This window comes from Crotalus tigris, unplaced genomic scaffold (genome assembly GCF_016545835.1).
Source record: "Crotalus tigris isolate CLP2741 ecotype Arizona unplaced genomic scaffold, ASM1654583v1 scf7180000019553.37968852642:3898890, whole genome shotgun sequence".
NCBI lineage: Eukaryota > Metazoa > Chordata > Lepidosauria > Squamata > Viperidae > Crotalus > Crotalus tigris.
Genome location: NW_024097591.1, coordinates 1510568 through 1523166, shown reverse-complemented (window position 1 = coordinate 1523166; position 12599 = coordinate 1510568). Strand labels below are relative to the sequence as shown.

The window sequence follows — 12599 nt, the reverse complement described above, 5'->3', positions numbered from 1 at the left end:
CTAGGGCTGATGATGTTACCTAGTTGGGTAATGAAATGTCTGCAAGGAAACCACCAAGCTCAGAGAGCATCAAGGACCCCACAGTCCTCCTCCTCCTCCTCCTCCTCCCTCCTCCCAGAAAACCCCTTTCCCTTCTAGCACTGATGACGTTCCCTAGTTGGGTCACGAGACGTCTGCAAAGAAACCGCCAAGCTCAGAGAGCCCCCCCAGGACCCCTCATTTCACCCCTGAGCTAGAAACATTCTCCTCTCCTGCTACCTAACCGTACTCTTTGCGTACCCCCTGTCCCCATCCTAATGTAGAGGACTGAAATCCGGCTTCCAGGAGTCCCTTCACCACAACTATATAACGGAGGTCCGTATCGGGAACGATTAGCCTTATCAGGGAACCATCTGTGTTCCGCTCTGCCCCTTCCCTTTAAACATTGACCTCAATTTGTTTGGAGCAGGAGGTTCCTATTGATTTGCTATTTAATTTAACATGCAATTATTATTATTTTTGGGGGGTGGTTGTGGCTATCCCTATTTTGGTCTGCTAGGCAAGGCATTTTTTTTTTTTTTTTTTTGAAAAGGCAACAAACCCCCTGAGCATTGGCTGTTTGGAAAAGTCCCTGCCCTTCCCTAGTTGGAGCCAATTCAAATGGGATACTTGAACCGCCTCCAATTACAGCGATGGTTTGCAAGCACAGGTAAGTTTACAGATTCCTGGAGTCCTCAGTCATTGGGCTGCTTGCCAGCCAGCAGTGTGTGTGTGTGTGTGTGAGTGAGTGAGAGAGAGAGAGAGAGAGAGAGAGAGAGAGAGAGAGAGAGAGAGAGAGAGAGCTGTACAGTTTCGTCCAGAGCCTGCCCTGGTTAGTCATAGGAATCCTCTTGTAAGAGGCTGGGCCTCCGGTGTCGGGAAAACGCTTCGGTTTTTTCCCAAGAGTTTTCTTTCCCAAGGAGCTTTTTTCCACGGCTCTTCTTCTTCCCTCCAGCAGACAGTTGGATGTCCTCGTAACGCTTGGCGGAGGCGATGGGAATTTTGGAATTATGGCCGCGGCAGGTGGAAGCAGGTACCGTGCTCCAGACGGTCTTTCCAGCCGCGGATAAAGTTTTGTTGAAAGTTGGACGAAAGACCTCCGAGGTCCCTTTTCCAACTCTGTTTATGCTGCATTCTGTATGTTTGGGGCACCTGCTCAGGTGTCGCTTCCTAAGACTGGTAAATGTGTGTGTGTGAGAGAGAGAGGGGGGAGAGAGAGAGAGAAAGGGAGAGAGGAGAGAGAGAGAAAGAAGGGAGAGAGAGAGAGGAGAGAGAAGGGAGGGAGACAGAGAGGGAGGGAGAAAGAAGAGAGAGAGCTAGAAGGGAGAGAGAGAGAGAGAGAGAGAGAGAGAGAGAGAGAGAGAGAGAGAGAGGAGGACGGTGGGGTCCTTGGTGCTGTCTGAGCTGGCTGCTTTTCTTGCAAACATTTCATGACCCAACTAGGTAACAGCATCAGTGCTAGAAGGGAGGAGGAGGACGGTGGGGTCCTTGGTGCTCTCTGAGCTGGCTGCTTTTCTTGCAGACATTTCGTGACCCAAACATCTGGCTGCTTGCAGCTGGTGGGGTCACCGTACAAACGTTGAAGTCTGGTCAGCTTTCACCAGACTGTTTAAGCCCTAACTCATGATTCAAAGTGATGCTAGGTGGGGTTTTTCCCTGCCGCTGCTTTGGGAAATGAAGTTATTTCAAGAGCTGAGGCGTCATAGCAAGGCGTTTGGGGGCCTAGAGTGTAAGTTTTATTTCCTCTCACCGTCGCCCTGTCTAATATTTGCATTTGATTTCTCATTAACCACCTCTGTTTGTTTTTTTTTAACACCATTGGCTGGCAGAGTCAACGCCTCGATCCGAGGTGGGTTTGTTTTTCCCCCGTGCTGCTGAGCTCCTGGTGACTTGAGATTATTCTGAGCATCAAGAACAAATAACCTGGCTTGGGGTATACGAGTGATTGACAGTCGGGGGTCCTTAAACCTCTTCTGCCCGGCTGAGTTCAGATGCAGAGAGCACATCTGTCTATGAATTAATCCACTTGTATTCCTTCCTGGAAAGACACTCCAGTGTGTGTGTGTGTGCATATTTTGCCAGTTAGGCCAGGTATTTATACCTGGCTGGCCTGGTGCCATCCCCGTGTCCAAACAGGAAGCTGGATGCAGTGTGTCTGTTGTGGCACGTTTCACACCAGGCTTTTTCCCTCCAAACCTTCCATCTCCTTCCAATCTTCCGTCTGGACCAGGGCTCTTCAAACTTGGCCCTTTGAGGACTTGTGGACTTCAACTCCCAGAATTCCTCAGCCAGGGCCAAGTTTGAAGAGCCCTGGATTTTACATCATTACAGACCAGTCCTCAACTTACCACCACGGTGGAGCCCAAAGTTCATGGGGCCAAGTAAGAAATGGGTTGAGTTTGTCCCCATTTGATGACTTCTCTTGCCCTATTTGTTAAATGAGTCATACGGTTGTGTGAATGCGGCTTTGCCCGTTGACTTTGCTTGTGGAAAGCTGGCCAAGGGAGAATGTGTGACTCCGCAACCTTGTCTTCTGACCTCAGAATATTCGAGTCGCCACAAAGCTCCTGTTCAGAATTACGGAATTTCCTGGTTGACAGCTTGCCCGGCGGTTGGCAGGCTGCTAATTGGATTTGTCATAGATTGGCAGCTGTCTCCTGACGTGCAACTTGGAGAAGAAGGATCCTTGCCGTGACCTTGGTAGCATATGGAAGTGGGTTGACCGACTTACGGGCCGTACTTAACGACAGCCATGGGGACCAGCGTCTCCATCGTTAAGCAGATAATAATAAGAATCATCTTTATTGATTAGGCCGTGGGCCATATCCAGGTTTCAGAGTTCCAAACACACATTACACTAAAAATGCAACGAAAACAATTTGAGAATGGAACGAGTTAAAATATAATTTAGGCTAAAAGAGGAACGAAATGCAACTTGAAATGAAGTTGGGATGAAAATACATTTTTGAAATGAAATGAGAATCCAGTACGGCCGTTTAATTCATCCGTTGCTTCTCGTCCTGCCTTCGGGTGCTTTGGAGAATAATTTGGCTCCCTCTTCTTTGGGGCAGCCCCTTAAATACTGGGACACTGCTATCCTGTCTCCTCTATTTCTTCTTTTCTTTAGACTAGCCAAACCCAAGTCCCACAGCCGTCCTTCGTACGTTTTGGTCTCCCGGCCTTGGATCATCTTAGTTGCTCTTCTCTGATCTTTTTCCAAACTCTCAACCTCTTTTTTGTGATGTGGTGACCAAAATTGGCTGCGGTGTTCCAGGTGTGGTCTCACTAGTCCAGTGGTTCTCAACCTTTTTAATGCCGCGACCCCCAACCGGTCGTAAGTTTAGGACTACTCAGCCGGTCATAAGTCGAGGACTACTCAACTGGTGCAGCAGACCGGGACTTTTGGCGGGCTCAGCAGGGCAGAGACAGCCTGGACAATTCCTATTGGCTTTTGAAAGCCAATAGAATTAGACTCTATTCAAGAGAGTCTATTCTATTGGCTTTCAAAGCCAATAGAATAAAAGGGAGTAGCACAGCTAAGGAAAAGGGGGAAAAAAATGGCGGACTGCGTTGTTTGGCGACCCCCGTGAAATGGTCGTTCGACCCCAAATGGGGTCCCGACCCACAGGTTGAGAACCACTGCACTAGGGCTTTATAAAGCAGTACTAAGACTTCGTGTGTTCTTGATTCTGCGCCTCTGTGTATACAACCCAGCATTGTGTTAGCATTTTTGGCTGCTACTGCACAATGCTGGCTCAGGGTTAAGTGATCGTCCACTAGGACTCCAAGGTCTATCTCAACAGTTGCTGTTTTTGAGCCAGGTCTCGCCCAATCTGTACTTGTGTCTTTCATTTTTCCTGCCTAAGTGTCAGTGTTATTTCTGTACCCCGAGTGAGATGTCGAGTGGCTGCATTTTTTTTTTTAATCACCTAAAATATTTTAGAAACATTGCAGTAAGGAAGAAGGAAGCGGTTGCAAATTGTTACCCTGTCGGCTCATAACCATGCAAATATTGTTTATTTTTTTAAAAAAAATAATGGTAGTGTCTTAAATAGGCAACTTTGTAATAACCAGATGAAAAATGTAATCTCCTTTCTACACACACACACACACACACACACACACACACACACACACACACACACTCTCCTCTTCATTTGAAAGGATAAGATCAGTTCCCTACAGGGTGGCCTGTTTGGAAGCCCAGAAGAAATAAATTTTGATTAGATATTATGCTTTTTGTTTTCTCCCCTCACCACCCTGCTGGAATAAAATGCAGCTGTTAAAATGGCTCCCTTTTTTAAAAGGTGGGGGGGGGGAAGCAATTTCTCTTGCTGTACTCCAGCAAAAAAAAAAAAAAAGGCATTTAGACGTTAAAAAGATAATTAGAGTGTAATTAAGGGTGGAGGGGAGGGGGAAAAAACCAGCCTTCCCAATCAACATTTTCCTTCATTGTCACATTTTGCTGTTCAGACACCCTTTAAAAGCCTCTATTAGCTCAGCTGCACAGAAGGTCCCTTCTCCAGTCCCTTTGTGTGTTTGTGTAATGTGTGTATTTGTGTTTGTGGCATTAAAGTGAGTCTCGGAATAAGCGCAACAGAATATCTTCAAGAACAGAATAACAGAATATCTTCCAGCGTCGTTGGTTAGCTCAGCTGCAATGTGGCACGGAAGGGGAGAGTTCCTTGTCCTTTTGTGTTTGTGTATGTGTGCATGTGTGTGTAGCACGAAAGCGAATCTCGATGCTTTTTTTTTTTAGGTGGCATTCTAGAAATTGATGCAAGGAGTCTAGCTTTGCATTTTGCAAAAAGTAGAGGGTGGCAAATCCAACCTTGGGTGGTTGTTCTTACTGTTGTTGTGCATGTGTGTGTGTGTGTGTTTCAGGAAGCTGAGCAAGCCTTCCTGTGACATTAGAGGCCTTTTCCTTCCCTGGCACTGGAACTCTTGGGGGGGGGGGGATGGACAGTTTTGACTTTCCTTAATTCTTTAATTTGATTTTAATTCGAAAAACCACTAGACTGTTTTTTAGAATCCCCATTCTAGACCATTCATGTTTGCGAGTCTTTGCAAAAAAAAAAAAAATGCTCTTCGTTGCAGGTTCCACGTTAACAGACTGGAGGAGGGGAAAAAAAACCATTTGAAGTTGCAAATTTTAACCTGCTTTTTTTTTTTAATTTCATTTTTAAGCGTGCTTTCAGTCACGTCTTTTTTATATTGTTTTCTTAATCTTGTTTGCAAACCACCTTTAGGTTAGGTGATAATGTAGAAATTCGATAAATAAAGCAATCCACCCCGGGTGGTAGCTATTTGTGGCTTAAAATAAAAGATAGCCTTATGTCAGTGTTTTGTAGCAGCAGAGGACCAGGTAAATAACTTTTTGCAACTTGTGTTCATTGCTTCTTAAGAAGTGCCTTTTTCCCCCCCTTCCTAAAATTGTGGTTTGACAAACTCAGTTCTCTCTCTCTCTCTCTCTCTCTCTCTCTCTCTCTCTCTCCCTCCCTCTCTCCCTCTCTCTCTCTCTCTCTCTCTCTCTCTCTGTCTCAAATAATCAGAAACAATCAGTTTTGATCTGTTAGTTTAATGAACCATGAAAGGAAAAACTAGCTGTACTAAAGGCTCTATATGTTGCCTTCTGGAAAGAAAGGAAGGAAGGAAAGAAAGAAAGAAAGAAAGAAAGAAAGAAAGAAAGAAAGAAAGGGGGGAAGGAAGGAGGGAAGGAAAGACGGAAGGAAGGAGAAAGAAAGAGAAAAGAAAGAAAGAAAGAAAGAGAAAGAAAGAATAAAAAAACAGAAAGAGAAAGAAAAGTGGGAAGGAAGAAGGGGAGGAAGGAAAGAAAAGAAAAGAAAGGAAGGAAGAAAGAAAGAATAGCAGAATAACAGAAAGAAAAGGAAGGAGGGAGGGAGGGAGGGAAGGAAGGAAGGAAGGAAGGAAGGAAGGAAGGAAGGAAGGAAGGAAGGAAGGAAGGAAGGAAGGAAGGAAGGAAGGTAGGTTTAGATAGAAATAATCGGATTGGATGAAGATGAATTTTCCAGTGCTCAGATTAAGTAGCTGTTGGCATCATCATATTTCATTCATTCCAGAAGGCTTATTGGTTGTTTCCTGATTCTTATCACTATTCAGACCTTCAAGGCAGAAAAAAAAAATTCCCTTGAAAATTTTCAGCCAAAAAGAAAGAAAAGTTGCTTTTGTTAAAAAAAACAACAACAAAAAAAACCAGCCAGCTAACTCCAGGCAAATCCATTTGCTCATTTTCCATCTGGGTTTTGAAGCGGCCAAACCAGATAGCATCTTCGGCTCAAAAAAAAAATAAAAATAAAATAAAATAAAATAAATTCCTCAGGCAGGGCAGATCCAGAATAAATATTGTACATTGTTTGAAACAGAACGGCGCCTGTTCCATAGCTCTCCAATCGGGTACAGTAAACAAAGCTAAATTCAAAAAAGGAGTTCTCGTAATTCAAATGCCAGCCCTTAGCAGGAACTGATCTTCTCCCGGATTATCTTGGCCTTTCTTACACGGCTGATATTATTTTTAGAATCTCGGTTTGTTAGGGAACGGTCTTATTTCGGGCCGGGAATTGGCTTTTCTTTGAAGACCGTGTCAAAGAATTGATTTTCTATCCGGAGAATATAGGATGAACGAAACGGCAAAGCACTGATCGTTGGGAGGGGTCTACCAAAGCCCCTTTGAAGCAGCTCCTTAGCATCCCTGCAGCTAAAAAGCCATTTTCATCCAGGTTGAATGGCGCTTCTGGGCCTACCTGTTGAATTGATTAGCTTGTCTGAATTTAGCTTGAGCAGGGGGTTGGACTAGAAGACCTCAAGGGTCCCTTCCAGCTTGGTTATTCTGTTATGAGCTTGTAGGAATTTAGCCCATCTGAATTGTGCTTGAGCAGGGGGTTGGACTAGAAGACCTCAAGGGGCCCTTCCAGATTGGTTATTCTGTTATCAGCTTGTTGAATTTCACCTGTCTGAATTTAGCCTGCTGAACTTAGCCTGCTGGGGAATTCTGGTAGTCCACCGCTCTTAAAAGTTGAGAATCACCGCTCTAGTCTAGGCAAATGTCATATAAAGCAGTTTTGTGGGGGGTTTTTTTGACATTCAGTATCAAGGGATTTTTCTATCTGGATTTTTGATGGATTTTTTTTTCTCTCCCCTCCCTTCTCTCTCTCTCTCTCTCTCTCTCTCTCTCTCTCTAGGCTGTTCAGTCTGACCTTGAAGAAACTCATCATGCTGAAAGAGATGGATAAGGATCTCAGCTCTGTGGTGATCGCTGTCAAGCTGCAGGTAGGTCACGCGGAGGAGCGAGGACGTGGCAACCACACCGTGGCCTCTCACAGCCACAAGAGTGACTTGCTCTGTGTCACTTACAGCAGTGGCCCAAATGGTGGAAACCTTTGGGGGGGAAGTGTATTTTTGAGGTTTGATGGCTAATAACACCCTCTCTTTTTTGGGGGGGAGCAGTACCATAGAATTAGATGTCAGTGGAAAGATAATTTAATCACGAACGTAATGCAACATAGCCAAATAACCAGAAAAAGGAAGCACAACTTGATTAGGTGGATCTCAGGTAGCTTTCCTCCATCTGATATGAGCCAATGAGTGCTTAGAGAGCCAATCAGGTGTCCTCTTGTTTTGGCCATGAGCCAATGAGCCAATCAGATCACAGTAGGATTCAGTTATTGATGTCCTGTATTGTGTGATCGTCATCAAGTTGGTTGGGGTTTTTTTTGTGTGTGTTCTTTTAGCGAGCTTGCAAAACATTAATAAAATTAAAGCCATGGTGCAAAAGAGTTGACTGGTCGCCCAGCAAGCGATGTAAAATAGTATTGTTTAGTGAAAAAAGGCTACAGTTATAAAGAAATTAGAAGAAAACTGGGTGGAAACTTAACCAAAGGTGGCATATCTACTGTACACTTTTCCCAAAAGATTTCCACAATTTTGGCTACAACTGTAAGACCCATCTTCTGCAAAGAGGGAAAGGGCAAATAGCAACAGCACTTAGACTTATATACCAGTTCGAATTATTTAGCGTGAAAACAGCATAGGAAAAATCCCCCTTTTTTCTCCCCCTGGACCTGCCACTGTCCATTTGTCCGCCAATCATCGGTCTACCTCGGACTTCCTCAGCCGATGACCTTAAGGGATCGGGTCTGTCTCAGGCTTCCAGGCACCCCAAATTTCCCTCCCAAACCTCCCTTACTTTCCCGTGCCTTCCCTCCCCGCAAGTTGTCTGCTTGCAAGCGGGGCTGAGTAGCGAGTCCGCCATGACGCTCCCCGCCATCCGCTCTTTGTGGGCTGAGATCCCAGCTCGGATCCCTCCGCCTCTCCCAGCAGTGGACCAACTGACCCATCCATGCCTCTTGCAGGGTTCAAAGCGGATCTTGAGGTCCAACGAGATCCTTCTGCCCGTCAGCGGACTCGTCGAAACGGAACTTCAGTTGACTTTCTCCTTACAGGTAAGGGTGCTTGAGCGGGATTCCGGCGTTTTGCAAAACACGGGGGGCCTAAAACGCACCAATCAAGAAGGACACGCATAGCTCAGGTGAAAGGAGGGCGCCCTGGTGCTCTCTGAGCTGGCTGGTTCCCTTGCAGACGTTTCATGACCCAACTAGGTAACATCATCAGTGCTAGAAGGGAGGAGGAGGACTGTGGGGTCCTTGGTGCTCTCTGAGCTGGGTGGTTTTCTTGCAGACGTTTCATGACCCAACTAGGTAACATCATCAGTGCTAGTAAGGATATGTGCAGCAAACTCCACTCTCTTCTTGCACTGATGAGGTTACCTAGTTGGGAAATGAAATGTGTGCAAGAAAACCACCCAGCTCAGAGAGCACGAAGGACTCCACGGTTTTCTTCTTCTTCCAGCATCCTCTGTTCTGTTCTCTTCTTTTCTTTTTTTTAATCTTTTCTTCCCCTGCCTTTCTTTCCCACAGTACCCTCACTTCCTGAAGCGGGACGCCAACAAATTGCAGATCATGCTACAGAGAAGGAAGCGGTACAAGAACCGGACTTTCCTCGGCTACAAAACCTTGGCTGTGGGCCTGATCAACATGGCTGAGGTAAGACCGAGGGGAAGGTCCAGAGGGCAAGTGACCACCGAGACTCTTTCTTTCTTTCTTTCTTTCTTTCTTTCTTTCTTTCTTTCTTTCTTTCTTTCTTTCTTTCTTTCTTTCTTTCTTTCTTTCCTTCCTTCCTTCCTTCCTTCCTTCCTTCCTTCCTTCCTTCCTTCCTTTGTCTGTCTCTGTCCCTCTCTCTCTCTCTCTCCCCCTCTCCTCTCTTTCTCTCTTCTCTCTCCCCCCTCTCCTTTCTCTCTCCTCTCTTTTCTCTCCACTCTCTTCTCTCTCCTCTCTCTTCTCTCTCCTCTCTCTTCTCTCTCCTCTCTTTTCTCTCCACTCTCTTCTCTCTCCTCTCTTTTCTCTCCACTCTCTTCTCTCTCCTCTCTTCTCTCTTCTCTTTTCTCTCTCTCTTCTCTCTCCCCCCTCTCTCCTCTCTCTCTCTTCTCTCTCCTCTCTCTTCTCTTTTCTCTCTCTCCCCCCCTCTCCTCTCTCTCCTATCATTTTGCTTGACATTTTTTGAGCTTTTGGGACCCTCTCACGGCAATTTGGCGTTCCGTTTCTCCTCGGCAGGTGATGCAGCATCCGAGCGAGGGGGCCCTGGTCCTGGGACTGCACAGCAACGTCAAAGACGTCTCCGTTCCGGTGGCCGAAATCAAAATCTACTCCCTGTCCAGCCAGCCCATTGACCACGAAGGACTCAAGTCGAAGTTATCAGGTGCGGGACGGTCCTCGGCTCGACAGCCGTTCATTCATTTAGCGACTGAAGCTGCAACGGCACCAAACGTCATGCCTTACGATCAGTCCTCACACTTACAACCGTCGCAGTGCCCCCCCGTGAGCGTGTGATCAAAATTCATGTATTGAGGAGAGCCACAAAAGACAGTTGCACCACTGCTGCTTGACAGCCTGTAGAGTTGCTTCTTCGTGGTTGCAGGAGACCAACCCCGACAGCGTCCGGCGTCCGCTCGGTTGCTGGGGCTTGTCAAAACCATCTTAATTTAATTCTTACAAACGTGGCTCTATTTAGCCTCTGGCTTGGGAAATCCTGTCTATTTTTCCCTGGACCCTTTTTGCAGATGACCACCTAGGCAGTGATGGAGTTGCTAAGGATACGGAGGCAAAAAAAATCTAGAGCCCGGGGCTGCATTTAATCCGATATTTGGGTTCATTTCCCAGCAGAGTGACAGAACGATCAGAGAGAAGGCAGGATCTGAGCTATGAAGTCCTCTGGGGTCCTTTCGGCGTTGAGGAGAGCGCAGACAGGGACGCTGAAGTATTAAAAAAAAAATAATCTGAAATGAAATCTGATTTGGCCTGGCTGCGTTCCTGAAGTCGCACACACACACCCCTCCCCATGGTCTCCTTTTGAGTTAGCATCCCGCCTGGGCCAAACCTGGACCGCCCTGTTTTGGGATGTAGAGTTGTGCTGATCATCCGGATTGCTTCCTAGATCGCTCCCCGGACATCGATAACTACTCAGAGGAAGAAGAGGAGAGCTTTTCGTCCGAACAAGAAGGCAGCGACGATCCATTGCACGGACAGGTAAGCCGGGCGTCCTTCTAGCCAGGAGAGAAACAATTTAGAACTTGAGAGGAATTTCCTCACCATTGAGAACCATCAATGGTGGAACGGCTGGCCTTCAGAAGCTGGCACTGTTCCAAGACTGGAGGTTTTTAAGAAGAGAGCGGACAACCATTGGTCTGAAATGGGATAGGGTCTCCTGGTCAAGCAGGGGATTGGTCCCTTCCAACTCTGTTATTATGCTATTCTTACTCTTTCTTTCTTTCTTTCTTTCTTTCTTTCTTTCTTTCTTTCTTTCTTTCTTTCTTTCTTTCCTTCCTTCCTTCCTCCCTCCCTCCCTCCCTCCCTCCTTTCTTTTTCTTTCTTTCTTTCTTTCCTTCCTCCCTCCCTCCCTCCCTCCCTCCCTCCCTCCTTTCTTTCTTTCTTTCTTTCTTCTTTTCCTTTCTTTCTTTCTTTCTTTCTTTCTTCTTTTTCTCTCTTTCTTTCTCTTTCTTTCTTTCTTTCTTTCTTTCTTTCTTTCTTTCTTTCTTTCTTTCTTTCTTTCTTCTTCCCCTCCCTCCCTTCTCCATCACTGGAAGTTTTCAAGAAGAGACTGGACAGCCATGTGGAATAGGGTCTCCTGCTTGAGCGGGGGGTTGGACTAGAAGACCTCCAAAGGCCCCTTCCAACTCTGTTATTCTGCTCAGCTCTTTCTGACTCGACCGGTTCCCTTCGGCAAACGCGGCTCGTCGCGGAATTGGTCCCGAGGGGCTCCTGCTGGGGGCAGCGTCCCAGAGTCACACGATTGCAAGCGAAGTCATTAGGAGGAGCCTGATTCGCTTAACGGCCGTGTGATCCCCTTCACGGCTGCAGCGATTTGCTGTGGCCAAAGAGGTCGCAAAACCAGAAGGGGTTCCCTTCCCAAACCGCCTTGCTTTAGCCATGAACATTCTAACCCCAGTTGTCATAACTGGAGGACGACCTGTAGACATCTCATCCTTTTTAGCGCTTGCCTCGTTTTAAGGAACTCTGGGACGGGATGTTACTTGAGTTCTGCAACGGCTTCTCCATCTTCCCCCCCCCCCCCCGATAGGATTTGTTCTACGAAGACGACGATCTTAGGAAGGTGAAGAAGGCCAGAAGGAAATTGACCTCAACTTCTGCAATTACTCGGGTGAGTGGTGTTGGGCGTGGTGTCCCACGTCCAACTTACATAGGTCCTTTTAATCATCAATAATCACGAGCTCTGGTGTCTCAAAGGTGCTTTTTCAAGAGGCAACTGGACTTTCTTGTTGTTACTTTGAAGAGCTTTCGCTTCTCCTCCAGGAAGCTTCTTCAGCTCTGACTGGATGGTGGGGAAGGGAAGGATTTATACTCCTTGCAGAAAACTGGTCATTTGAATCCTTTTTAGAGGATCGTTGAGGCCACCTGGAGGTTTGTCTGTGTCCTCAGAATCACCTGAATGGTGCAAATGGGTGTGGAACACAGTCCTTTCAGCAGTTCCAAGAAGGCTCCACACCCATCTGCACCACTCAGGTGACCCTGAGGACACAGACAAACCTCCAGGTGGCCTCAACGACTCTCTAAAAGGATGCAAATGACCAGCAGTCTGCAAGGAGTATAAATCCTTCTCATCCAGGAAGCTTCTTCAGCCCTGACTGGAGGGTGGGGAGTGGAAGGATTTATTGCAGACTGCTAGTCATTTGCCTTCCAGCTCTGTTCTGTTCTAGCAAAAATTCAGCTAGACAGGAATGCTACGTCCTATACAAATTATTACACTGGCTTTGGTGGATCCTCTGCTTCGCGCCTCACTCTTTGCAGAAAAAAGCATCGGCCGTGTGCATTGCAAAGCTTTGGCTTACCTTTGCCACTGGATTGACCCTTTTTCCTAACAAGCAAACCTTCCCTCTTTTTCACAGCAGCCAAATATTAAGCAGAAGTTTGTGGCTTTATTGAAGAGGTTCAAAGTCTCAGATGAGGTAAGCATGGCGATATTTATAGGGCGGCATTGCTGCAAGTGAACTC

The 12599-nt window shown here is 46.5% G+C and overlaps 1 protein-coding gene across 7 annotated transcripts in view; it reads left to right on the top strand.

The window, feature by feature from the left end:
- The window catches only part of PACS1 (phosphofurin acidic cluster sorting protein 1), a 35446-nt gene that overhangs the window by 9470 nt on the left and 13377 nt on the right, over window positions 1-12599 (top strand). For 3 of the 7 annotated variants that reach the window (XM_039363128.1, XM_039363131.1, XM_039363130.1), the window contains 7 exons: window positions 7218-7305; window positions 8388-8477; window positions 8952-9077; window positions 9645-9789; window positions 10525-10616; window positions 11668-11748; window positions 12494-12553. In XM_039363128.1, the coding sequence (XP_039219062.1) occupies window positions 7218-7305; window positions 8388-8477; window positions 8952-9077; window positions 9645-9789; window positions 10525-10616; window positions 11668-11748; window positions 12494-12553 (682 nt within the window). Of the gene's footprint in view, window positions 1-571; window positions 689-819; window positions 851-973; window positions 1052-7217; window positions 7306-8387; window positions 8478-8951; window positions 9078-9644; window positions 9790-10524; window positions 10617-11667; window positions 11749-12493; window positions 12554-12599 lie in introns of those variants that run through there. The other 4 variants (XM_039363132.1, XM_039363133.1, XM_039363134.1 and 1 more) reach the window with 4 other exon arrangements.